This window comes from Mandrillus leucophaeus, unplaced genomic scaffold (assembly GCF_000951045.1).
Source record: "Mandrillus leucophaeus isolate KB7577 unplaced genomic scaffold, Mleu.le_1.0 Scaffold131, whole genome shotgun sequence".
NCBI classification, from domain to species: domain Eukaryota; kingdom Metazoa; phylum Chordata; class Mammalia; order Primates; family Cercopithecidae; genus Mandrillus; species Mandrillus leucophaeus.
Genome location: NW_012101266.1, coordinates 2265143 through 2289501, shown reverse-complemented (window position 1 = coordinate 2289501; position 24359 = coordinate 2265143). Strand labels below are relative to the sequence as shown.

At 35.2% G+C, this 24359-nt stretch overlaps 1 protein-coding gene across 3 annotated transcripts in view; it reads left to right on the top strand.

Annotated features, from left to right (window-relative positions):
* DMXL1 (Dmx-like 1) overlaps nt 1–24359 on the top strand; it is a 173684-nt gene that overhangs the window by 88904 nt on the left and 60421 nt on the right. For all 3 annotated transcript variants that reach the window (XM_011972855.1, XM_011972853.1, XM_011972854.1), the window contains 9 exons: nt 1303–1472; nt 1991–2088; nt 3398–3563; nt 4366–4627; nt 7248–8338; nt 9138–9329; nt 12524–12600; nt 14632–14759; nt 15273–15521. In XM_011972855.1, the coding sequence (XP_011828245.1) occupies nt 1303–1472; nt 1991–2088; nt 3398–3563; nt 4366–4627; nt 7248–8338; nt 9138–9329; nt 12524–12600; nt 14632–14759; nt 15273–15521 (2433 nt within the window). The remainder of the gene's footprint in view (nt 1–1302; nt 1473–1990; nt 2089–3397; nt 3564–4365; nt 4628–7247; nt 8339–9137; nt 9330–12523; nt 12601–14631; nt 14760–15272; nt 15522–24359) is intronic.

Sequence of the window (24359 nt, the reverse complement as noted above, 5' to 3'; positions counted from 1 at the left end):
AAGATAGTTCCATGATTATTTGCATTTTATATACAGAGAAATTGAGGCATTTAGAGACAATGTATCTTATCTAAGATTATATGAATATATTAGGCTGGTACAAAAGCAATTGCAGTTTTTGCCTTTTTTAATGGCAGAAACCACCTGCAGTTACTTTTGTACCAACTTAATAGTAACAATAGAGCTGGAATTTTATTTTTATTTTCATTTTTGAGACACAGCCTTACTCTGTCACCGAGGCTGGAGTGCAGTGGCATAATCTTGGCTCACTGCCACCTCTGCTTCCCCAGTTCAAGCGATTTTTCTGCCTCAACTTCCTCAGTACCTGGGATTACAGGCACATACCACCTGTCCGGCTAATTGTATGGTTTTGTTTTGTTTTGTTTTGTTTTTGAGACAGAGTCTCGCTCTGTTGTCCAGTCTGGAGTGCAGTGGCGCAATCCCGGCTCACTGCAAGCTCTGCCTCCCGGGTTCACGCCATTCTCCTGCCTCAGCCTCCCGAGTAGCTGGGACTACAGGCGCCCACCACCACACCTGGCTAATTTTTTGTATTTTTAGTAGAGATGGGGTTTCACCGTGTTAGCCAGGATGGTCTCGATCTCCTGCTCTTGTGATCTGCCCACCTCGGCCTCTGAAAGTGCTGGGATGACGGGCATGAGCCATCGCTCCTGGCCTAATTGTATGTTTTTTAAGTAGAGACAGGGTTTTCACCATGTTGACCAGGCTGGTCTCAAACTTCTGACCACAAGTGATATACCCACCTAGGCCTCCCAAAGTGCTGGGATTATAGGTGTAAGCCACCACTCCCAGCTGGAGCTGGAATTTAATGTATGCATTCGGATTCTGGAGTCTTTACAGTGCTATTCCTCATTCATCAACCTGAACTGCTTACTTGATTCTTTTTTTATTAATTCCTTGGAATTACATCCACAAAACAAATGTTGACCAAAGGAAGGTGAAAAGCAGCTTTGAAGATAGAAATATATCAACATAAAATAATGCTTTAAGTGTTTCTCATTTTTAAAAAAGGATCATAAATACATTAGCACAGTGGAATTTGCCATAAGCATTTTTTCTTTTCCTTTCAAAAAAATATGCTATTTCTACAAAATATATATATGCTCATTGTAGTGATATAGTTGTCTGAAGAAGCAAAAATTTTTAAAAGCCCATATTTCTAATCTTAAACTGTGAATCTCATAGAAGTTTACACATTTATATTGAAAATATGGAACATACATTTCTGATAATCATATAAGCGTATTTATATTTTTATAAACATCATTTTTGACATTTCTTCAGGCCTGTCTACAAGTCATTTTGCTTGGGCATTTCACTCAGTAGCAGAAGAAGAACTGCTGAACATGTTGCCAGCCATGCAGAAAGATGATCCCACTTGGTCTGAATTAAGAGCTATGGGTGTGGGGTGGTGGGTCCGGAATACTCGCATCTTACGCAAATGCATAGAAAAAGTAAGTGTTTTATTTTGGTGTATAAGTGAATTAATATTTTTTGGACATTTCTTTAAATGGCATTTCATATCTTCTCTGCCATTACTCCCTTTTGTTTTTGAAGCGGCAAAAGACTTTTGAATAGTCTTTATTTATATTTCATTTATAACGTATTTCAAAATACCTAAAGTTTTAAAATGTGTATTCTAATTCCCAAGTTTTTAATTGACACACTTGTTAGTAGTATATGTCTGATCTTTAGAAAATAATATGTGTATATGTTTAGAAAAATGTAAAAATAGTACAAAATAACTTGTAATGAAAGGCAATAGTCCTATTATTTCTTCTCTGTAACCATTGAAGCCACCACTATAAGTCACTTTTGTTACTATTTTATATATACATGCACACATTATTCATGTACATATTTTTAAAATTTTATTAAACATTCAGTGGATATGTGCCAGCCTTGCATATGAAGGAAATTACTTGTTCAAAACTGTTTCTGTGAATTTTTGATCAATATTTTTTGATTATAGGTAGCTAAAGCAGCCTTTTATAGAAAGAATGATCCTTTAGATGCTGCCATTTTTTACCTTGCAATGAAAAAGAAAGCTGTGATTTGGGGATTATATAGGTAGGTAAAAAAAAAAAAAAAAAAAAGCTTCAATGTGAAAACCTGTTCATAAGAAGTAAATGAATGAAGTAAGATTTGTTGTTCTTAATGTTGATTCATGTAGATTCTTAGTTGTTTTGTATTTAAGAGAGAGATTTCATAAGGAAAAAGCCCCAAGTGTTTTTCAGAGTAGAAGAAACCTGATGAGGTCAGTTTAATTAATTTTCAGCTTTATCAATCCAGAAACAATATTTTGCTTAAGAACTTCTCATGCTCCTATAAAGCAAAGGTAATGTATTAGTCCGTTTTCATGCTGCTAATAAAGAAATACCTAAGACTGGGCATTTTACAAAAGAAAGAGGTTTATTGGACATATAGTTCCACGTAGCTGGGAAGGCCTCACAATCATGGCAGAAGGTGAAAGGCATGTCTCATGGCAGCAGACAAGACAAAAGAGAGCTTATGCAGGGAAACTCCTCTTTGTAAAACCATCAAGTCTCTTGAGGCTTATTCACTATCACAAGAATAGCATGGGAAGGACTTGTCCCCATGATTCAGTTACCTCCCACTGGGTCCTTCCCACAGCACGTGGGGATTCAAGATGAGATTTGGGTGGGGACACAGCCAAAACATATCGGGTAACTAAACCAGAAACTTATACTTGGGACATGGAAGGAGAGGAATTAATTGGTGGAGTCTGGAACAGGCACCTACCTCTGTGCTATGGGCCAGCGTACCCCACAAAACTACCTCCTTCCTGTGGGCCCCACCTTCTTTCTGAGCTGAATTCACTTAGAATTTTTCTCTCTCATTTCTCAGCAAGACTGGTGAACATGATTACCATAAATAGTTCATCATTTGTTTGAATTTATTTTCAGATGACCCACATGAACAGCAACCTTTGGGGGGAAGAGACTTGATGATTTATGGTGGTTTTGATTCAAGGCACATTCTTTAGATTTTTATCTCTTAGGTCATTCTCAGATGGGCAGGGGTGAAAAGTTACTGATGAGTTTCAATGGTGGCACACAAGTTAATATAAATTAAACATTTTGCATGGATGTAAAAGTAATTTTCACAGTCCTGCTAATGTAGTTTTCTTTGTATTTTGAAAGAAAAACTTTTTGTAATCTCTGAGATTTATGTAACAAATGTTTACTTAATATAATTTTTACTGGGAAAAGAAGCAGATATATAGTAAGGTATGAACTGGCAGATGTTTCTATTGAGCCTTAGCCAAATCCTAACTTAAGAAAATTGATTCTGATGTAAAAAAAATTGTATTCCAAAATTTTCATACCTTTTTTTTTTTTTTTCTTTTCATGTATAGAGCTGAAAAAAATACCAGGATGACACAGTTTTTTGGACACAATTTTGAGGATGAAAGGTGGCGTAAAGCAGCTTTAAAGAATGCTTTTTCTTTGCTAGGCAAACAAAGATTTGAACATTCTGCAGCATTTTTTCTTTTAGCTGGTTGCCTCAGAGATGCAATTGAGGTAATTAATGAAATTTAAATAACAAAGAATAGCAATGTCATCTTTTAAAGCTCTATAGTGCTTAAATTTTAATTTTTTTAAATTCAACTTTATTGGAAATAACACAAGGCCAAATATCTAAAATAACTGTTAATATTTAATAGAGACATTTAAAAATTTGTTAACTTGAATGGTATTTATACAGAATTAAGATTAACCAAATGGTGTTTGTTAGTTGGTTGAGATAGGTAATTGATTTGACTCTTAAGAATATTCAAAAAATTAAAAGGTTTGTCCTACCAATTTAAACTTACTTGAACCCCATATCTGGCTCTGTATTATTTCATGAATGTTAGAAAATCCTTAACTGATTATTTCTTAGTAAACTTTTAAAAAATTATGAATATTTAAGATATAACATTTGTCTCAAATTGTCCTTTTGCTCAGTTTCATACAAGTAATTCAAAATATCCTTTTAATATGGAGACTCAAGTCTCCCGGGGTGGATGGAAACTAATAGAGGTTCAATACAAAAATAAAATAATATAGCTTAAATTGATATCATTTAAATTATCCATTATTTCCTCATTTAGTTTAATTTTTGCACATATATATATTTAGTACTAGAAGGTAGATTTGCAAATATTAAATGTTGTCAAGTAGATTTGGTAAAAGCAAGCAGCATATGTTTTGTTTCTTATCCTTCTTTGCTAATTTTGGATATTTATAAAACCTTATATTTTTCCAGTTATTAGTGAGTTAACTGAATTTATACTAAAATGAAACCTGCTCCTGCTTATTTAAAAACAATTTTTTTTTAAAGGTGTGTCTTGAGAAATTGAATGACATTCAGTTGGCTCTTGTAATAGCAAGACTCTATGAGTCTGAATTTGATACATCTGCAACATATAAATCTATTTTACATAAAAAAGTTTTGGGAATCGATTCTCCTGTCAGCGAACGGTGTTCATTGAACATAAATATGCATCATGATCCTTTTCTTCGGAGCATGGCATATTGGATTTTGGAAGATTATAGTGGTGCTCTGGAAACATTAATAAAGCAACCTATCAGAGAGAATGATGGTAAGCTGCACTTCTAAGATGTTAATGATTAAGAGTATTATTGGTAATTGCTACATGTGCAGATCACTCTATTAGGTGGTAAGGGTAATACAAACAAATTGAATTCATGGTCTTTATAACAGTTTTTGGTTGGTTGTTGGGTTTTTTCCTCCAGAAAGATAAATCCTTTGAAAACAAGTAACTTTGGATTTTCTGTTTTTACAAAATAGATTTATTGAACATAAATATTGTCAACACTTGAATATAAACATATTGAAGAAATACTGCTATAAAACCAGTTTTTAAATCTTAGGTTGAATTTAGTGTGTTTGTCAATCAGCTTTAGAATTCTTATAGTGAAAAATGTGTTCAGTGTAAAAAAAGGTTGACTTAAGTGATACGATTAGAAAATCTTTAGCTAGATAAACTTTTTGACTGTCTTGTTATGAACTGGTAGAGCTTATGTACTCTTTTGAGTCTACTAGTACCTTTTCTTTTAGAAATCCTCTTTGTTAAAGCTTTCTCAGAGGCCAGTATAAAATGGAATTCTTTATATAGATGCGTATAAAAAGGAGATTTACTGTTCAGATATTTTTTCATAGATTGAATTGTGTTTGGTAGCTGATAAAATACATATTATATTATTTGGAATACCAATTGGAAAAGGGTCTAGTTTTTAGATTGTGATGTGGTATCATTTAATCAGGAAGTGGCCTTTGTCTTACTTTCTAAACCTTTGAGAAAGCTGGTTGACTAACTTGTTTAAGTCTCCTAGCCATTTAAGCTAAAGATTTTCAAACTAGCCTCTGTGTAATGAAGGAAAATGTAAATGCCTTTTCCAGCCACTTTCTAAGTGTTTTTATTAAAAAAGAAAAAAAAAAATTTAGATGCCGTATCTTGCTTTGTTGCCCTGACTCATCTCAAACACCTGGCGTCCAGCTGTCCTCCCACCTCGGCCTCCCAAAGTCTGGAATTACAGACATGAGCCACTGTGCCTGCCCTCCTTTCCCTTTCCCTTCCTGTTTCCTTTTCTCTTTTCTTTCGTCTTTCTTTCTTGAGATGGAGTCTCACTCTCACCCAGGCTGAAGTGCAGTGGTGCTATCTCAGCTCACTGCAGCTTCCACCTCCCTAGCTCAAGCAATCTTCCCACCTCAGTCTCCTGAGTAGTGGGGACCATAGGTGTGTGCCACTGTGCCCAGCTAATTTTTTTGTATTTTTGCTAGAGATGGGGTTTCGCCATGTTGCCCAGGCTGGTCTTGAACTCCTGAGCTCAAAGTGCTGGGATTGTAGGCATGAGCCACCATGCCCAGCCCTGACCCACCTTCTCTTTTTTTTTTTTAGATGCTCTGTCACCCAGGCTGGAGTGCAGTGACGCTATCTCGGCTCACTGCAAGCTCCACCTCCCGGGTTCACACCATTCTCATGCCTCAGCCTCCCAAGTAGCTGGGACTACTGGTGCCCCCAACCACACCCAGCTAATTTTTTTTATTTTTAGTAGAGATGGAGTTTCACCGTGTTAGCCAGGTTGGTCTTGATCTCCTGACCTAGTGATCTGCCCGCCTCGGCCTCCCAAAGTGCTGGGATTACAGGCGTGAGCCCCTGCGCCCGGCCTGAGCCATTGCACCTGACCTTTTCTCATACTTACACGTATTAATGTAAAAATTGTATTTTGATTTGGGACTAGTACATTTGTACATTTTTATATGCTTTTATTATCTATTAAACTTGTATTATTCTAGAAGAAAATTGCAAAAAAAAATAATAGTGGCTTTAACCAGAATGATTGGAATGGAGGCAGAGAGAGGTGGTTGGGTTTGGGATATGATTTTAAGATTGATTAGATAGGACTGGATTTGATATGGAGTGTAAAGGAATTAGGAGTCAAAGGTAACTCTTGGCTTTTTAGATTGAACAATAGGTAAATGATACGGGGAAGTATTGTTTTAGATCATGAAGCTTTCTCTGATAAGGTGAACTTTGAGCAGAGAACTGGTTGAAATGAGTTAATCAATGTAGATATAGGTAAAGAGTGGTTTTAGTTAAGGGCACACTAAATAAAAAGGTCCTGAAGCAGTACATGTAAGTAGAAATGAAATGTAGGCTTTTGGATACAGGAGTTTAGATTTTCAGTGTGAAGTTGGGACTGGAGATAGAGATGACGTCCAAGTTATCAGCGTGTAGATGTTATTGAAAGTCATGGGACTATATGAATTCAACTCAGGGAATATATATAGAAAATAAGTCAGCAGTTAAACCCCAGGAGACTCTCAGCGTTCAAAGGTAGAGAAGATGAGGAGGACTAGCAAAGCAGACTGAGGAGAAGTATCCAGGGAAGTAGGAGAAAAAGAACTAAGAGTCTATAACTGGATGTTTTAAATTATCCTAGAATGTTACCTGAAGAGATTTGTTTCAATGGGAAAGAAGCATAATCTTTGTTTTCCTACTTTGTTAGAACATGTCCATTATACATATGATGCTGTCTCTTCAGTGCCATGGATCATTGTGGCCTATTAGTAAAATTTTGTCAAAAGACCCTGTAGATGAAGGTGTCATAGTAAAGAGAAAAAAGACACTGTGATACAAACACACAGTTCAACTCTTGAACAACTTTTCTTGGCTCATAAAATGAATTTACTTTCAGATCAAGTTTTATCAGCCTGTAATCCTACAGTTTTTAATTTCTACAATTATCTAAGAACACATCCTCTTTTGCTGAGACGTCATTTTGGATCATCTGAAACATTTTCCACACATATGAGTCTAACAGGAAAAAGTGGACTGGCAGGAACAATTAATTTAAGTGAAAGACGATTATTTTTTACTACTGCCAGTGCTCATTTAAAAGCTGGCTGCCCGATGTTGGCTTTGGAAGTATTATCAAAGATGCCTAAAGTCACCAAGAAAACAAGACCTTTTTGTAGAGCTTCTAGTTTTCTGGATACTAGTAAAGACAGTTCTCCTTCTTCTCCATTAAAGTTGGATGCAAGGGAAGATAAGTCTTCTGCCATTGATTGGTCACAGTCACTGATAAATGGTTTTGGATCTTCTTCAGAGGGTTCCTCAGAGAAGCAATCAAACTCTACTCTTTCTTTTGACTGGAGCCAACCAAGTGTTGTATTTCAGGATGACTCTTTAGAGTTAAAATGGGACAGTGATAATGATGAAGAAAATGAGGATGTCCCTATTTCAATGAAAGAACTAAAACCTTTACAGAGAAAAACAGATAAAAAGTTAGATGATGTAAGTTCTAACTACACAGAATCTTTCAGCACACTAGATGAAAATGACCTTATAAATCCATCAGAAGATATAATTGCAGTTCAATTAAAATTTAGAGCATGTTTAAAGATTCTCACAGTAGAACTTCGTACTTTATCTACCGGCTATGAAATAGATGGTGGAAAATTGCGTTACCAACTATACCACTGGCTTGAAAAAGAGGTGATAGCTCTTCAGAGGACTTGTGACTTTTGCTCAGATGCTGAAGAACTACAGTCTGCATTTGGCAGAAATGAAGGTGAATTTGGATTAAATGAGGATGCTGAAGATTTGCCTCATCAAATGAAAGTGAAACAACTGAGAGAAAATTTTCAGGAAAAAAGACAGTGGCTCTTGAAGTATCAGTCACTTTTGAGAATGTTTCTTAGTTACTGCATACTTCATGGATCCCATGGTGGGGGTCTTGCATCTGTAAGAATGGAATTGATTTTGCTTTTGCAAGAATCTCAGCAGGTATGTAATTTACTTAATAGTCAAAAATAGTACATGTCTAAATCTGTTTTTGGTGTTGCTTTTCTGGTTTTGAATACTAAGACTTGATTTTCTTCATTACAGTCGCTTTAGGGAATGCTCCCTTTTGTGTGGTCCTTCATATTATGAATTAGTAAAGTTGGGTATTTATAGTAGTTTCAGGCAATTCAGTATCAGGCCTTATGACCTGCTTTATTCACACTCCAAAGTGTTGTCTGAATGCCTTGTAGGGTGACAGACTTCTTATTGCAAAAGGATATTGTCTTGTTTTTGTGTTCCTTCTCTGTCCCCTCTCAAATGTCTTTTTTTTTTTTTGAGATGGAGTCTCGCTCTGTTGCCTAGGCTGAAGTGCAGTGGCACTGTCTCGGCTCACTGCAAGCTCCGCCTCCCAGGTACAGGCCATTCTCCTGCCTCAGCCTCCTGAGTACCTGGGACTACAGGCGCTCGCCACCAAGCCCAGCTAATTTTTTGTATTTTTAGTAGAGACGGGGTTTCACCATGTTAGCTAGGATGATCTCAATCTCCTGACCTCATGATCCGCCCGCCTCGGCCTCCCAAAGTGCTGAGATTACAGGCGTGAGCCACCGCGCCTGGCCAATGTCTTGTTTTTAAATATGATTATTGGAATGCAGACTTCTTCACATCCCTTCTAACTCTAAGTTTCTATTATGCTTTTATTTTTTAATTGTTTTGAAGTGTTTTGGAGAGCCCTTGATTTACTGAAGTAATGGTTTGTAACTATAAATAGATGGTTAACGTTTTATCCCTCTTTGTTTTTAAGGAAACGTCAGAACCGCTATTTTCTAGCCCTCTGTCAGAGCAAACCTCAGTGCCTCTCCTCTTTGCTTGTACAGCCAATGCCAAAACAGTAGTTGCCAATCCATTACTGCACCTTAGTAATCTAACACATGATATTCTCCATGCCATAATAAACTTTGATTCACCACCCCACCCTGATATCCAAAGCAATAAAGTAAGTATGCTTGGTTTCAAGCTTTCAATTCATCTCTACAGTGATAGAACTGCAAGATAAATATTAAGGTTTTTTTTTTTTTAAAGTAATTTTAAACATCAGACTAAGCATAGCAGTTGTTACCTTATCAAGTTTATGTTGATTCCTATTAAAGAAATCTTCTGGTTGTAGACTGGCTTATCTTACTCATGTTACTTATACCCAATAGAGTTCTTGAATTTTTTTTTTATCACAGTGCTTATTTAGTCTAGCTGCTTTGAGAAAAATAGGTGAATATGAGTGATTGCTTTAGTAGTACATTTAACCAAAAAGCTCATTGTTTTTTAAATATAGAAATTTAATATTTTAATGTAAAGGCACTAGTATGCAAATGAAGTTTTCCCTTATTAATATTAAAGAAATCCACATTTTAGGGATAATGTGAACTATTTGCCCCCATTATTCCTCTAGGGTAGGCAGTACTTTGTGAACCAGCTACAACAGAATCACCTGCAGTGCTTGTTAAAAGTCTGGATTCTCAAGTTCACTCCAAACTTATTGAATCAGTCTGTGAGAGTATGTCCCAGGAATGTATATTTTTAAAGATGCTCCTTGTGTGATACTAATGCATGCAACTAATTATATTGTTATAGTTAATTGTCTAATCCACCAAAGCATCCTATTCATCGTTACTCTATCTGCTGTTAATGTCGCATTTTATCTTTACTTTCCAGACATATTGAAATCTTTTGAAGTATAACTGACATTGACTATTTTCATATATCCCTAGAGTTGTTTTTGAGTGTTCATTTGTTTTTTTAATAGACTATCATGTAGCTCTCATCCACCTCACAGGTTATATCACACCAATTTGATTTTCTGTTTGCCTGATGGTGGACTCTCCTACAATATTAGCCTCTTTAGTTACCTTAATCCTTGCAATTGAATTTCACTACTTATTTTTCTGTACTGCTCTGTAGTATAAATGCCCATAGTGCTTATTATACAGTTTGGAATTTAATTTCTTTCAGATTGTGCTTATTTTAGCCAAATTATATTTCATATTTAAAACTCAAATTATAGCATACCTGTGGTGTATCAGTTAGCTTTTGCTGCTTAAGAACTGTCCTGAGGCCAACGTGGTGGTTCATGCCTCTAATACCAGCACTTTGGGAGGCCAAGGTGGGCAGATCACCTGAGGTCAGGAATTGGAGACCAGCCTAACCAACATGGAGAAACCTTGTCTCTACTGAAAATACAAAAAATTAGCCGGGCATAGTGGCACATGCCTGTAATCCCAGCTACTCGGGAGGCTGAAGCAGGAGAATTGCTTGAACCCGGGAGGCAGAGGTTGTGGTGAGCCAATATCGCACCTTTGCGCTCCAACCTGGGCAACAAGAACAAAACTCTGCGCCCACCCACCACCCCCGCAAAAAAAAAAAAAAAAAAAAAAAAAAAAAAAAAAAAAAAAAAAAAAACCTGTCCTGAAACATTTGTGGCTTAAAAAGCCATCATTTATTTTGCTCATGATTCTGTGGGTTGGTTCATTAGTTCTTTGGTTTGGGCCAGCTGTACTAATGTCTGGACTCTCTCATTCATCTTTGGTCAACTGGTAGATTAATTGGGTTCTAGATGATTTAAGATGGTATCATTTACATTTCTGGTGGTTGGCACATGTTGACAGCACTGACAGGAGAATCTGAGTCATATATATCTCATCCTCCAGCAGGCAAGCCTAATATATTGGTCTGGGTTCACCAAAGAAACAGAATCAGTATGTATGTGTATGTATATAATGAGAGATTTATTATAAGGAATTGGTTTATGTGGTTTTGGAGGCTGAAAAGTCCCAAGATCTGCAGTTGGCAAGTTGGAGACCCAGGAGAGCTGAAGGTGTAGTTCCAGTCCAAATCAGAAGGCCTGAGAACCAAGAGAGCTATGATTTAAGTTCAGGTCAGAAAGTCAGCAGGCTGAAGACCCAAAAAGAGTTGATGTTTTAGTTCAAGTCTGAAGACAGGAAAAACAGTGTCCCAGCTCAGTGCAGTTAGACGCGAGTTACTCAGCCTTTTTGTTCTTTTCAGGTCTTGTCAGTTGAGTCTACTCACATTACAGAGCACAATCTGCTTTAATCAGTCTGATTCAAATGTTTGTCTTACCTGAAAACATCTCACAGACATCCAAAATAACGTTCGATCAAATGTCTGTGCACCCCATGGCCCAGTCACACCTAGATTTTTTTCACGTGGTGGTTTCAGGGGTTCAAGAGCAGCAAGAATATAATTTGCAAGGCCTTTTGAGGTATAGATTCAGAACTCACACTTTACTTCTGTTGGGTCCTCTTGGTCGAACAAGTCAGGCCCAGCTTAGATACAGTGAGTGGAGAAGTAGGTCCAATTCTCTCTTGCAGAAGCTGCAAAATATTGTGATCATTTTTGCAAGTCCCATACATAGTTTTTGTCATCTTCAATTTTATATTATCTTTTAATTCATACCACGTTTTATTGACATTTCAAGGAAAATTTGGCAATTAGATTTGATATGTCATTCTCCATTTTTATCTACAAAAAGACTGGCATACTTCACAATCAGAATATTCTAGTCTAGTTTGCGCTGAAACTTCTCCTTCATCCTCAGTTCTACCTAATGTGACGGCACTTGCCATGCCATGTTTAGAGTCTTCTCTTCCTTAAAACAAATGCCTGACTTCACTGCCTTTCAGTTACTGCCTTTCATACCTTATATCCTTTCTCTTTTCTCTAGTTTCAGTCTCTTCAAATTGTTTTCTAAGGTAACTAGAATATGTGGTAGCATATTCTTCAGTGACCTGTCCATTGGTGAACTGTCAGTTATCAGACTGTCTCTTCGTATTTTGGTTGAGGAAAAAGCAGATTGAGTGTTGGAGGGCTTACTTTAATACACGGTTCATGCTCTACTGGAGAGCTGACATCTGTTCCCCTTTGCTCTAGAAAAAGAAATTAGGCAGCAAATGTGTGTTTTATAATTTCTGCTAAAGGCTTCAGTGTGTTTTGTTTAAATTTTCTGTAGTGAGACTCATGTAGATAAAAATGAGTGTTATAGAAAAAATGGAAATAGTTTATGAAGGCAAAGAATCAAAAATTTTTTCATTCTTTTAAGAATGCTGATTATAGTAGGTCTTGAAAAAAAAAAATCTGTACTTTAAAAAGGTTATACTTAATTTTGTTTTTGTTTTCCAGGTATATGTAATGCATACTTTAGCAGCCTCACTTTCTGCTTGTATTTATCAGTGCCTTTGTGGTAGTCATAACTACAGGTAACTATCTTTTTATGAAATTTAAGAATGCTTACAGTAAGCAATGAGGTTTCATATTTTGTATGTTAGTGATTTAGAACTATATAAAACAGTCTATTTTAAATAATGCAAACAGCGTATGGTTGAGGTTTTGAGTACTTTTTGTTCATCTTTGAAATTTTTATGGCAAATGAATCTCAAACCTTTATTCAGTATAACTTATTTAGCAGCCTATTACTGATCACTGCCTTATGTCAGACATTGTGATTGGCACTGAGAATTTTAATGCAAATAATAAAATAAGGTCTATTTCTTAGGGTCAGTCTAGTTAGAGACAAACATGTGAGCTGATAAATGATATGTATGTAATATGGCATAGTACTAAAATGGTAACTACAATAAAACGGTAGATAGTAACAGGTTCAGGGAGCACAGGGGAGGAAGTAACTTGGAATTGAGAAAATTTTACCAAATAATTGATGTATGGGATATTTCTCTGTATTTCTCTTTATGTTATAAAGTTTTACTATAATTTATCTAGGCTTTAAAAAAATAGTTTGTTACCCTCTGGGGTCTTTCTGTATCTATCTTTAGTTCTTTGAAATACTCTATTTCTTCAAATACTGTCTCATCTCTTTTCTATCTTTCCTATTAAACAGATATTGCAACTTCTGGGTCATTTCTTAATGTTCTTTTAACTTTCCCATCCTATGTTCCTTTTCTTTATCTCTTTTTGTTTCATTTCAGGATAAATTCTAGCTTCATTTTCCAAACACGGATTCATTATTCAGCAATGTCCTGTCTTATTTAGCAAGAATTTATATTTTAGAAATACTGTTTTTCGTTTTCAAGATCTCATTGAATTTAATAGTTGCTTCTGTTTCTATAACATTTCTTGATTTAAAAAATTTTTTTGAGTATGAAGTACTTTAATTTACTGATAAATTGGGTTTCTCAGGTGAAGATCTTTTGTTGAGTTTGTTATTTCTTACATGGTGTCAGCCTTCCTTATTGATTTTTGGTTGTCTATCAATTTTGTTTTTGAATTTTCTGTGGGTAGCCTTACTTACCACCCTCGTTGTGTATTTCCCAAGGTAGCTTCAACTTGATTTCGTTAACCCTGATCCTTCAGTAATTCAGTTTCTTATTACTTAGACTTTATTTTCATTAACTTCTTTTTATCTTTCCTATCTATGATTTCTATAGGAATGAGGGAGGTTTTTTTTGTTGTTACTCTGCCATCTTAAAACTGGAAAGTAAAGAGAAACTACAAAGGCATCACAATGTTATAACCAATGAGATTTGCCAATCATAACACATTTACACCAATAAATGTGATATATTTAAGTATTATATTCATGTACTTAATGTATGATGTAGGCATTTCTAAAGGACTTAACATAATTCCTTATACCATTTTCTGTCAGAATTATTTCATAGTGTATGTCAAGCTGCAAGTTTTTTTGTTCATTCATCTGTTAGTCTTCGCTTTGCATCTTTTACTTGGGGAAGCTTATTCTGAATTCTCAAATTGTGTGAAATACTCCTCTATTTTGCCTTGATAGCATCGTATGCATAGGTTTCATCTTTTAAGAGCAGTATGATAACATTATTTGTGTTTTGTTCCCCTATTAGAGTAAACTTTATAGGGACAGAAACATTGTTATTCCTTATATGCCTAGTACCTGCTACAGTGCCTGATGTAGGGTAAACTAGCCATTATACATAAAAGGGAGCCTAAAGTGACTTCATTTTCAACCAGATAACTATGTTTTTAAGTCAAATATGTAAGCTTGCTACTTGTGGTACATAGCGATTTAGTTTTCTCATTTGTACTTACTCTGTCTCTTAAAATGTGTTTTAATTTAGAAAATGTGTATATTTACACTTAAAGAATACTTTGTTTTCATATAGCACTAGACTGTACAGTATAGTACTTAGATGTACTAGCAGTATAATCAATAAGCAGAAATTGATAGTCTTGAAATTAGATCTGAAACATGAAAATATTATATACAGTTTATAGGTTTAAATATTGTTTTCTTCTCTTAGTTCATTTCAAACAAATCAGTTTACTGGAATGGTATATCAGACGGTACTGCTTCCTCATCGACATTCTTTGAAAACAGGAAGCTTAGATGAAGCAATAACTCCCAATACATCACCAGCTCAGTGGCCAGGTATAATTTTTATGTGTAGATCATTTTTTTCTTAGTCTTGTTTATAATCTTAGATAAGTAAAAAGACGATTTTAGTTTTGCCGCTTGATAATCATTATTAAATATTGTTAGAATTGATACCAGTTCAGTATTCACCACTCATTTTGAATTATACAGTTACTTAACATTAGTATTCTGTGATCGTTATACTAATATGACTCAAATGTTTTGTAATACCGTTTTTTAAATCATTTTGCTTTTGTCATACTGGAAAAACATGTCTATGAAATTTTATCTATCAGATCTCAGTCATTAAAGATTTTAATGTTTAATGTTAAAGATTTTTAATGTTTCTCTCAAATAGCCTATTTGTGCATTAACTGTAATAACTGCTACTACTCTATGAATCTGGGGAAGAACATACAGTATTAAATCCTGATACAATACATTTTTTCCTAAAATTAGGAAAATATAGTTAATTTTTAATTTTAAAAATTTATGGTCGGTGACAGCTATGTTTGTTTGTTGTTCTAGGAATAACTTGTCTAATTCGACTTTTGAATTCTTCTGGCGAGGAAGCCCAGTCAGGGCTTACAGTCTTGCTCTGTGAAATTCTCACAGCAGTGTATCTTAGTCTCTTCATCCATGGCCTGGCCACACATTCAAGTAATGAGCTATTTCGGATTGTGGCCCATCCTCTAAATGAAAAAATGTGGTCCGCTGTATTTGGTGGAGGTGCACATGTTCCTAGCAAAGAACAGACACATTCAAAAGCTTTACCTGGTGAGTTAAAAAAAATTTTTTTAGGACTGAAGCTTTATTTATCTGAGTGATATCATTCTCAAATGTAATTACATTTTAATTTAGTTATAGAAAGTTCTTGTTACCATTTGTGAAAGCATGAACAAATAGTTATATGGTAAAATACAATATTAAAGTTCTGGTGCAGTTTTTAATCTTTAAGATATTCCTGTACCAACAATTAGAACGATGATCTTATGTAAATTTATTAAATATTTTACTATTGAAACTTTCATCTGTTTTGAAACACACTGTAATATTGGTTTTTGTTCTATCCCAAATACAGATTCTTTCTTCTTTCTTTGGCAGGAAGGCACTTTGCTATGCCTAGCCCCCACCAGGTAGTGGTATTCTCCATGGAATGTGTGGGCTTTTCCAAAGCTCTTTCAGCCATCAGTTCTCATAGCCCTCCCAGTCTTGCAGGCAAGATATGAGCTTTAGAAATAGGCTTTTATCATTCAGCTTGCTTTGTGTTGTTTTGAGGGGCTGGGGTACAGTGGGCCAGTTTTATTTTGTTTGGCATTTATAGAAAATTGAGAAGTTTCCTTTGATCAAGCCATATTTTTGATTTAAAACAATGATTAGCAGTTTAGAAAACTCTCTCTGCTATTTTATTCTGCTTTTAAATTCTTTGTTTTTTATATCTCTGACCCTTAGACTTTAACATTTTAAAATGTGTAAAAATGAAACACTGTCAGTGCTAATCATAGAAAATCAGACTATGGCTTGAAATGACTAGAAAAACATTTCAAATTAGGCTGCTTTATGATTTGCATAGTATGATTCCGGCCATTAGAGTTTTTGGATTTTTAAGTGTTCATGATGAAAAGTAAATATTTTAAGTGAATATTTAAGTGATTTAAGTGATGAAAAGTTAATATTTTTTTCTAAGTGAAAAGTAAATATTTTAAACAATTATATCCCCTTTTAAAAACTTTCTAATGTTAAAATTGTATTTTTTTTCATGTGTTAGCCCATGTGTGATAATCTTGGTTTTTCAATTGTGGAGGGCATGAGGAGTAGGTTTATTTTTAATATATAGTACCTGAGAACTTATTTCATTCTATACTGATGTTGAATAAATTGAAAATGTTAAATGTTTTTCCAAAAAAAAGCCCTATGCGTACATTTAAGAGAGAAACTCAGCAAAATGATTTATCTCTTCATGAATTTTCATTCACTTCTTCCCTGACGTTTACACTGAACATATGCTTGGACATATAGGTGTATGTGGGCTTGGATATGTATGTTTTGGGAGGTCAAGCAGTTGGTAAGGGACATGAGAGAATAAGAAAAACTTGAATTCGGCTTCATTATTTAGGAGAAAATTATTGCCAAAATCTATACCATGATTGATGAATATTCTTTGAATGAAGCTATATTAAAAAGAAGTTAAAAAAGTTACTATCTTGTTAAAATATTTAAAAGTTATTAGTAGCAATGTTGGCATAAATTATACTTTTCAGAAGCAGTTTCCACTAAGCTGTGGCCCTGCATGACTATATAGCAAAAAATCATGATGGCCTAGCTTCTACTTCCTCTCCTTAATTGAAATTGTTTCTTCAGTTACCTAGGACTCTCATACTTTCTAGTCTGGGTCCTGCCTCTTTCTTCCACCAAGAAAAAACAGGCAGGAATTCCTTTATGTATAATACTTACCATGAGGCAAATTCAGTTTATAACTTAGAGCAGAGTTCAATCAGCTTTTTCTGTAAAAAAGCAAATATATATTTTAGGTTTTGGAGTCCATTTGGTATCTCACAACTATTTAGTTCTGCCCTTGTAGCACAAAAGCAACCATAGACCATTTGTAAACAGATGAGTATAGCTGTGTTCTAATAAAACATTATTTATCTGTTGGATTGCAGTTTGCCAACCCCTGCTTTACAAGTAGAAACACTTTATTATTGCTCTATTTGGAATAGAATATTTGCCTTCCCTGTTAAAAGAATTTCAGGTTTTAAGAACAACTAAAGTTAATATTTTGGGACATAGAGTTCACCATGAGTCTCTTAAAGTATTTGACCTAACCACAAATTGTACTTATGAAATAGTATAAATGGCATCAGAGGGATAATTTATAATCTTCCCTGCCATGGCCCTTAGCTTCCTTGAACAAATCTAGGGGATAATACAGTTTTTGCTGTTGTAAAATTCTGAATATGTAGAATGCTAACATGACTTCTCCAGAAGCCTGATACCATCCTGCGTAGTACTCATCCACCTATCACACTTCACTTACTACTTTGATGACAGTTTTATCTCTCTGGTCCCTGCCATTTGCCTTAAATTAAACTTATTTACTTCTTCTTTTTCTTCTTATGCATGTCAGATTTCATATGCAAATTTATCTTATTTAACAAATTTACCTTTGCTTATTAAAATATTAAGTATTTTTAGTTTTTGTAACATTCCTTTTCTGTTTTTTAAAAAGTTGCTTATTGTGCTTTTTGTATAGATTTTTTTTAAAGACTAATTTCACATGAAATTTGCCTTGGACTGTATTTATACTTGAGATATCTGAATTCAATTAAGGAAAAACTTTCAAAGTCAAGGGAAGTAAGATCCACAGCTTTGTTGAGTTTAATTTTAAATTAAAAATTGGTAAATTAATTTTGACCATGTTTTTAATATGTTCTGAGAAAAATTCATTTGTTAAGACTGTGATCTTGTTGATGTAAAATGTTTACAAAGGGGTAAATTATTGCTAAGGAATGTCCAGATATCCATAAAAAGAAAATGAAAAATCCGTTCTTATTAACTAGCCATCAGGTCTCAATTTCTTCTATTTTCCTGAGCACAGATGTATGTAAAGAACCTGACTGAAAGTCCAGGTTGATCTTTGTATAAGGTTGGTGCAAAAGCAATGGCAAAAACCACGGTTACTTTTGCACCAATCTTATTAACCCCTCTGGTTGTTGGTTGTAGGCAAAAATACCATTACATAAATTATTTGGGGGAGCCATTATAAGTCCGTCATAAGCTGTATCCTACCACTTATTTAACCCCAAGTAAAAAATAAAGTGACCTAAAATTTAATCTGCATCTATATGTTTAGCCTCAATCAATAATAAGGAATACTGAAAACATATTGTTCAGTTAGTGGTAGGGCTGGATAGAGTCATATCCAGGTTATATGGTGCTCATCTGTCCTTGAGTACCCAGAAAGTATTCTAAATACAATCATGGAAGTAACTGAAGGAGTACTTAAAGAAAACATGAATGGTACAATTTGTCCATTTGCTAACCAGAAAAAAAAGGAATATATTCACTGAATAATGAAAACTAAAGGCCTGCTGGTTTCAAAGCCGATCTAATTGGAAAAGGAGCAGGAAGGCTGGGTGTGATGGCTCACACCTGTAATCCCAGCATTCTGGGAGGCGTAGGTGGGCAGATCAGCTAGGTCAGGAGTTTGAGACCAGCCTGACCAACAAGGTGAAACACTGTCTCTACAAAAATTAGCCGGGTGTGGTGGCGCACGCCTATAGACCGAGCTACTCGGGAGGCTGAGGCAGGAGGATCGCTCGAACCTGGGAGGTGGAGGTTGCAGTGAGCTGAGATTGTGCCACTGCACTCCAGCCTGGGCAAGAGAGCAAGACTCCATCTCAAAAAAGAAAAGAAAAGGAGCAGGAAGAAAGAGAAAGGGAAAGAAGTGAAGGTCCTATGGAGTAGGGATCCACTGAAAACTAGAGAGAGAAAATTTCAGAACAGAAAGTCAATCAAGACAAGGGACTACTAGCAGCATTGGCTTTTAATATAAAGTTCAGAAATCTCAGTTTTTCGAAGGCATTATTATGTTGCCCTGAAAACTTACCGAGGCAGGACAGCAACCTGATAAATTTTAGGTTGTAGGTAAGCAGTTCTGTGTATTTGGATTACTGCTAATTGTAATTATGATGTCCCAAGAGTCTAATTGCATTAAGTAATGTTCAATATACATTGTTGACCAAGGGAATAAAACAGTGTATTTTAGAAAAGTCAACTTGAATCCAGTTAAAATTAATGTATATTTAAAATTTTTTATCTTTTATATTTGGCCAATGAAAGCTGATAAATCTAGAATATTTCATCTTCCTGACTACTCAAACCAGTGTCAAAGCATTGTATATTGAAGATGAAGTACATGTATGTTGAAATACATTGTATATTGAAGACGAAATACATTGTATGTTGAAGATAAAATACCCTTAAACATGTTTTCTAAAAAGTGTTCCATAAGTTTCGGTACTGTATTATGAGAGGAATTTGAAAGCCATCATTTGTTTTCCTTGTTCTGTTATAAATTTGGATTTAAATTTTCTTTGCAATGATGGCCTCATGAACTAGATTATATTTCATTCTATATAGCTATTATATACTTAATGTATTCTTGTAGTAACATAATATTTAAAGATAACTTAAGCTTCATAACTGAAGAAAATGATAGATTTTTATTAGATGCTAGTCTGGCAGGTCAAAATTCTTAACAAAAATGTTAATGTACATGAATTAATTTTTAATTAAGTCTTTTTTTGTGAATTCCACTTTATATGTTATGGAAGAGTTTGATTTTTCTAATTAACTAAAACTGTAGTGCAGGTATATGTTCATGGAGCTCTGAATTATTTTGTTACTGTGGTCGATTTTTAAAGAAGATAACCAGCTAAGAAATAGCAATTTTCAAAAAATCACTTTTTCTGCTAACAGTTAGAAATCCATACTTTTGCTTTTTATTCTATATTATAAATAAAACAACGTTTTTAAGAAATTTTATTGTGTTTTGTGATACTTGCATTTATATGAACTGTGAATTATCTATCTTAATAAATTCATAGTAATGATTTTTTTATGTCTCCAAGTTGAGGAATGGAAATATAAAATAATTTTATTTGTGGTAAGCATGTCATATATTTTTTACTATGAGATTGCTAATGATATTCTAGACATAAAGTTTATTTCTGACTTATTATGCTAAAACAGATCAGAAAATCCATGTTTTGCTTTTTCTTATAAAATTTTTATAAAAATAAAAGTTCTATATTCAGTATTCAAAGATTATCACATCATTGCTATCATTCCTTTAGCAAAATAAGCAAAACGGCAGAATATCTTGACTGGAAGAGCTAAGACTTGAGCTTAGTAAAATGTAAAACAAAATAGGTGATTTAAGATATAATTGAATATGCCAAACATTTAACTGGTGGTTTATTATAAGGAACTTTTAAAAGACTGCTGAACTTCAAACTAACTAATTCTGTGGAAGGGAATACTTTTTTTTTCTATTCTTTTCTTTTTGAGACAGAGTCTCATTCTGTCGTCCAGGTTGGAGTGCAGTGGCGTGGTCTCAGCTCACTGCAGCCTCCGCCTCCTGAGTTCAAGTGATTCTCCCACCTCAGCCTCCCAAGTAGCTGGGATTACAGGCATGCACCACCACACCCGGCTGATTTTTGTAGTTTTTGGTAGAGACGGGCCAGGCTGGTCTCAAACTCCTGACCACCAGTGATCTGCCTGCCTTGGCCTCCTAAAGTGCTGGGATTACAAATGTGAGCCACCACGCCTGGCCAGGAGTACATTTTTTTGTTAGACTTTTCATGGAAGACCATAAAATGTAAATTTTAATTTAAAGTTTAAAAAGTATTCTATTTATTAATTTTACAAATGACTCAGGAAGGCAAATTTTTATATAAGAGTAGAGAAAGCATAGAAGATAAAAGAAACTCCAAGAAATGTGCATGTATAGATTTTTACATGTAATTATTCTTTTATTTCACTGGTAAAGCCAGATGACAAAAGAAGAAACTAACCTTGTAAGAAATACAACATTCATTTATCTGACCTAGACTCCCTCATTCATGTTTTCTTCTTTTTTTTTTTTTTTTTTTTTTTTTGAGGCAGGGTCTTGCTCTATCGCCCAGGCTGGAGTGCAGTGGTGCGATCACAGCTCATTGCAGCCTTGGCCTCTTGGGCTCAAGTGATCCTTCCACCTCAGTGCCCCAGGTAGCTGGGACTACAGGTGCATGCCATCATTGATTAGCCTAGTCAATTTTTTAAGTTTTATTTTTGTAGAGACAAGGTCTCACTATACCCAGGCTGGTCTTGGACTCCCGGACTGAAGTGATCTTCCCACCTCAACCTCCCAAAGTGCTGGGATTACAGGTGTGAGCCACCATGCCCTGCTTCATTCAATATTTTTGTGTACCTTACTGAGACCAATCATGGGATCTCTCTCTTCAACCCGGTTTTCTAATATTTCTGGCAGTCCTAAGTCCTGCAGCAAAATGGCTTGAATATATTTTCTCCATTCTAATTTTTTTATTATGACTAAAAACGCATGATATAAAATTTACCAAGTGAGCCATTTTTAAGTATATAGTTTAGTGGTAAGTCTATTGTGATGAAACAAATCTCTGGAACTTTTTCATCTTGTGAATCTGAAACTATGCCCATTAAACAGTTTCCCTACTTCGTACAATCCCTGGTAATCACCATTCTACTCTGTTTCCAGGAATTTGATTACTTTATATACCTCATATAAGTGGAATTATATAGTGCTTTGTCTTTTTGTGACTGGCTTATTTCACCTAGTATAATGTTCATCCATGTTGTAGCTTACAACAGAATTTCCTTTTTAAGGCTGAATATTCCATTGTGGGTGTATACTCCATTCACATTTTCAATAAGTTTGTTGAGTTTGGGTGAAATCTTGTATACAGAACCGTATTGTGGCATTCAGGGTGATTGAAAAGTAAGTACAACTCTAGGGCAGTGACTTCAGGCTTTTGAATACATTACCTTATCCATAAAACATGCTTGACCAAATTCTCAATATATGTATATTTGTGTCTACTGCTATCGATCCAGATGTTAAACATTGACAAAATTTAGTTTCTTCTCCTACTTTCCTTCCTCCCCTTCTTTCCTCTGCTTTCCTGTCCCTCTGCTCCCATCTCTCCTTTCTTCTTGTCCCTTCTCCTTTCCCTCTACTTCTTCCCCTGTCCCTTTCTTCTCCTGTCCCTTTCTTCTTCTCCACTACCTCATTCCCTTCTTCTGCCATTTTCCCCTATTTATCAAAAAATAAATCTAAATAGAAGTTGTGGTATTTTCCTTCCATATTCCAGTGAATCATTTTGTACACCAACTACCGTGGAGACTGCCTTGCTCTGTGTTTTGGAGACAAATCATCACTTTCTATTGATATTTATTATTTCATTTTTATAGATATTTATGGAGCCATGTTCAAGATACTGTGTATGGTAATGATCCTAGGAAGACTTTGAGGATCAATCTTTCTAAAAGCTGGATAGTATCATATTCCAGACTTTTTTTTTTTTTTTTTTGAGACAGAGTCTCACTCTGTCACCCAGGCTGGAGTGCACTGGCATGATCTTGGCTCACTGCAACCTCTGCCTCCCAGGTTCAGGTGATTCTTGTATCTCAGCCTCCCAAGCAGCTGGGAGTACAGGTGCACACCACGACACTTGGCTAATTTTTGTATTTTTGGTAGAGACAGTGTTTTGCCATTTTGGCCAGGCTGGTCTCAAACTCCTGGCCTCATGTGATCTGCCTGCCTCAGCCTCCCAAAGTGCTGGGATTACAGGCATGATCCACTGTGCCTGGCCAGACTTCTTTTTTTTTTCAATCACTAATCTTATTCTTTGAGGATTAAGAAGTACGTTCGATTAATTGCTTCTTTAATCCTTTTATTTTTGGAATAGTTGAAGTTTAGTTGGAAAATCATGTTTTACATTTAATTTTGAGGATTTGTTTTACACTTAGTGTTCATGTACATTTGTAGTCCTCACACTTTTTACCTGAAGATAAAGAAAGGTTAATATATACCTCTTAGGAGACTGAAGACTTAGACTGAATTGGCTTGCTGAAAGCAAGAAATAAATTTGAAATCTGTTTTGCCTTAAACTTACATGATTTTTATCTTTTCCATATTTTGGGGCTCAGTTTGAAGGTCCAGACTAATGTTTCTCCTGAAGCTTCGTGTATCCTCTGGCAAACTCATGAATAGCTCTGTGGATATGGGTGCCTTAGATTAAGAAGTAGAGAATGAGGCCTGCTGGTTACTTTAAAAGTTCAGTTTTTTTGTTGTTTGTTTTGTAGTTGAGATGGGATCTGGTTCTGTTGCCCAGGCTGGAGTGCAATGGTGTGATCTCAGCTGACTGCACCCTCTACCTCCTGGGCTCAAGAGATCCTCCCAAGTAGCTGGGACTACAGGCATGCGCCACCATGCCCAGCTAATTTTTGTGTTTTTTTGTAGAGACTAGGTTTCGTCATGTTGCCCAGGCGGGTCTTGAACTCTAAGTTCAGTTTTTAAAGAAATAACATTTAAATCTAGGTTCAGAATATTAATTTCGTTGTGCTGATTTTAAATGATAAACTGAAAAATAAATATTAACTTAACCTTCCCCTTATATTTTAGTTTTAATCACAGCAATATATGTGTGTGGTAACGAGTCTAGTAGTACAGAAAAATTTATAGAAAGGAATGTTTTCTTATTCCTCTACTCCTCCCCTTCCCTGTGTGTAGCCTGTTAACCATTTCTCCATTTCTGTTTTGGGTTCTTTGGGGGGTTACTTTTATAATTATTAGAAAACCACATTCAGATATTCTGAGGGTGAGGAAAGGATTCTTAAGGGAAGGAAGGTATATTTGTCTGTACAGTCTACTGTCTTGACATGGAAACTTTGTTTTAAAAAGTACTTCCTGGGAAAGCAACTGAAACTTATTTTTAAAATTTATGTCAGGACATGATTCTGTTTTTCCTGTGAATGCCTTAGTTTTTCTTCAGTCACTTTATAACCTCCCTACACCTCTTAAAATTCATAAAC